Here is a 3,483-nt window from a genome sequence, read left to right as displayed (position 1 = left end):
GCGATGAGGCCCCGGGTGGTGGCACGGTACACGGTCTCCTGCGGGGGGGAGAGAGGCCCTGGGGTGCATCCTGCTGCCCCCCATCCCCACCCACTGCCCCAGGCGCCCCAGCCTGCCTCCCCTGGCCCCGCATCCCCCCTGTGCCCCGAGGGACCCACCTGGGTGGCCGTGGAATCGAAAGCCACGTCGAAGACATAGGATTTCTCCCGGGAGTGACCGGCACGCAGGACATCATCGGGGTCTTCCATGGGGTCTTGCAGCACCACGACCTGCCAGGGAACGCGAGGGGGGTTGGCCAGGGGGCACACACCGGCCCCGGGCACCCACCACCCCTCTGCTCTGGGGTCACCTCCAGCCTCCCGTGGAGGTACAGCACATGCTGGGCATTGCACCGCCATTAACGGTGCTAATTAGCACCCGGTTGGGCCCCGAGGTGTAATGAGGTGCTGAGAGCTCCATGGGCTCGTGGCATTGTGAGCACAGATCCCCCAGGACGTGCACAGACAGATGGATGCACCGGGATGCTCTCCCCAATCCTGACAATGGAGTGTCCTTGCAATACGGCTCCCTCGGGAGCACCGGGATGGCCCGTGTCTGCCGAGCAGCTCCATCCCAGCCAGTGGGCGAGGGACCCCGTGGGAGAGCACATCACCCCACCGGTGATTGGGTTCCCGGAGCCCCGGGGGGATCCAAGCGGGACTTGGGTTTCAGAGCCCAGGCATCAGCACCCCTGGCGCTTGGTAATGCAGTCGCTCGCCCCTGCCAGCCCCAGGAGGTGTTGGGGACCGAGCACCCTGCCCAGGCATCGCCTGCGTGTTCCGTGGGGGGAATGGCTTGCTCAGAGCTGTATCTTCCCCCCATGCTCCTGCCTGGGTACCCCACATTGCCCACAGCAAAGACAGTAGCACCAGAGCCTGGCATGGGGGGGGGCACCAGGATGTGCTCCCCAGTGGGTCTGAGCCATCGTGGGACCCCGTGGGCATCCTTCCCCTGCTTTGCCAGGGCCAGCGTCCTCTCCGTGCCGGGGTGCAGGAGGTGCCCGGGCTGGTGCCGGTGCTGGCGGCGCGGGGCCCTTTGTGCTCCTGAATTGTCCCATTGTCTCCAGGCCGGGCTGGGGCTCAAAGCCAGCTCTGTGCGCGGTGCCAGGGGACCTGCCGGGCCGGCCGCCCCGCTGCACCCACCTGGGCACGGCGATACAAAGACACCTCTGTGAACATGGCCCGCCAAGGTGCCCACTGTCCGGGTACCGCGAGGTGTTTGGGGATGCCGGCACCCCACAGGGACCCTGCATGTCCCTGTCCCTGCGTGGAATGGCCCCTCACAGGGTGCCCTGCTCCCAGTGTCCCTGCCGGCTCCCATTGCAATGCAGATTTTGACCTTTCCCGTAATGCAAACTGCTCCCTCGCTGCTGCCCTACTTCCACCTCCGACCCCCCTTGCACGGCCCCCCCCTCCACCCAGGATTGGGGACAGGGACAGGCAGCCCTGGGGTCCCACGGCACTGCAGGAAGGGGTGTTCCTGACCCAGACCCCCAGACTTTCCCACCCTACTGCTTTCTTATTGTAGGGTCTCCTGCAGGGGCCGCGAGGCTGCAGGGTGCCCTCCCAGCCTGTGCCTGGCACACGTGGGCATCGCACACAGCGCTGGCTGCTGCCAGGGACATCCCAGGGCGTGCACCCTGCCGAGGGTTGCATCCTGCCCCAGGGTACCTGGCCCTGTTGACTCCATGGGATGGGCACGGGGCGAAGCACCAGGGCCAGGCGGTGCCTGACGAACCCGCGGGTGCCCATCCCGCGGCCGTACCTGCTCGTCCATGCGGTGGGCGATGGGCCTGGCCCCCTCTGCCAGCTCAGCCGTGCTCATCGGACGGATGCGAAGAGCCACCTGCAAGACATGGGGGGTGAGCGCGGGGCGGCGAGGATGGGGACAAGGGGATGGGGACACGGACCTGCACGCGAGCCATCGCAGCGGGGTCCGGCAGACGGGACTTTGGCAGTGCGGTGTCGACGCAGCCCCCGGGACCCCCCCATGCCGGGCGCTGCAATTAGAGGTTCATTTTCCTGGGACGAAAGCGAACACCGCTGGGACCGGCCTTAAAGGGGCAGCCGGGCAGCGTGCCCTCCTGCTGGCACCCAGCCCCTCGCTGACGTGGCTCGGGATTCATGAGCCTACGGTGGCACAGCAGGAGTGGGGGGACCATGGGGGGAGGCTGATGCCATGCCTCTGTGCCCCCCCAAACCCCCCAGGGTGCCCCAATGGCATCCGCCGAACCAGCCCTGCGGTGCCAAGGTGCAGCAGGGACGATGGCTCCGTGGGGTGGCAGGACAGGCAAGCCACGCCAGCCACCCTGTCCCCCTCACGTCCCCCCCTTCCTGCTGCATCCCAGCCCTGTGGGGTGCAGCCGTGGGGTGCCCTGGATCCAGGTGTCCCCACTGCCCTCGGCAATGCTGCCACTCCCCTCGAGAACAGTGTGCCACTGGCCAGGACTCAGTGCCAGCTGCTGGTCGTCGCTGTCCCCTGGAGCCTTCATGTCCTCGCTAGGGCACAGGGGCCAGGGGAGCCTGTGAGCAGAGGTGCCCCGTGTGGGGGTGCGTGGGGTGCGCTGATCCCCGCTCTGTCCCCTCGCTGCAGCCCTGTCCCTAAGTGCCCCCACTGCCCATGGGAGGGCTCAGTGGGGCACCTCCAGCCCAGCCTGGTTCTCTCCCCTTCCTTCCTCGGGCACTGGCACAGCCCCTCTGCCCTCCTCGAGGCGAGGGGGCTGTAGGCCTGGCCCCATGGGTGCCCCCCCGGCCCGGGCTGGGACGTGCTCTGGAGGCTGCATCTCCCCATCCCACTCATCTGCCCCAGTCCCCTGGAGATGTTGAGCCGTACACAACACCGGCAGCGCGGCCAGCTCCTGTTGACACAGCAGCCGGTGGCATGAGTGGCTCTGGCCACGCTCCGCGCCCTCTCCCAGCTGCACCCGTTACCCTGCGGCATGGTCAGGGTGCCGTGAGCCGGGTGGAGACGCGCCTGTCCCACACGGGGCACAGCCGGTGCACGGCTCGGGGAAATGCCTTTCCACCTCTGGGTGCTGGTACAATTAGGGCTGGCCCTTAACGAGGCGCTTGGCCGAGCTGCAAGGCTGGTGCCCCGCTCCCTTCGCACAGCCGGGGAAGAACCTGCCCCTTGGGCAGCGCTTCCCAGCCCGGGAGCCAGCTGTGCTGTACCCCCCTCCCCCCCCCCCCCCCCGTCCATGCTGCCAGGACAGGACCCGCACCCGGCCGCTCCGCCGTGCACCCACCCCACACAGGCAGGATGGTTTCAACAGCTCCTGCCCACCCTTCACCCCCCAAGCAGAGCCTGGGGAAGGGTTCTGCCGGGAGGGCTCACCCCTGGCCCCGGAACACGGGATGCCACCTGCACGCTGGCCCCATCCCTCTGCCGACAGCTGTGCCGTGGGGCGAGCGCAACCAGCGGCTCGTTAATAATTGACGGGCGGGA

The 3,483-nt window shown here is 68.2% G+C and overlaps 1 protein-coding gene across 1 annotated transcript in view; it reads right to left on the bottom strand.

The window, feature by feature from the left end:
- Positions 1–2,530, bottom strand: part of KIF19 (kinesin family member 19) — a 9,758-nt gene extending 7,228 nt beyond the window's left edge. Inside the window, exons 1-3 of the mRNA XM_019473187.1 lie at positions 2,495–2,530; positions 1,804–1,884; positions 159–269 (exon numbers count right to left, since the gene is read on the bottom strand). Coding sequence (XP_019328732.1) covers positions 159–269; positions 1,804–1,884; positions 2,495–2,530 — 228 coding nt within the window. The remainder of the gene's footprint in view (positions 1–158; positions 270–1,803; positions 1,885–2,494) is intronic.
- Between the last annotated feature and the right edge of the window lie 953 nt (positions 2,531–3,483).

The sequence above is a fragment of the Aptenodytes forsteri genome, unplaced genomic scaffold (assembly GCF_000699145.1).
Source record: "Aptenodytes forsteri isolate BGI_AS27 unplaced genomic scaffold, ASM69914v1 Scaffold86, whole genome shotgun sequence".
Classification (NCBI taxonomy): domain Eukaryota; kingdom Metazoa; phylum Chordata; class Aves; order Sphenisciformes; family Spheniscidae; genus Aptenodytes; species Aptenodytes forsteri.
Note: the sequence above shows the minus strand (reverse complement) of the source record. Positions and strands in the feature narration are given on the sequence as shown.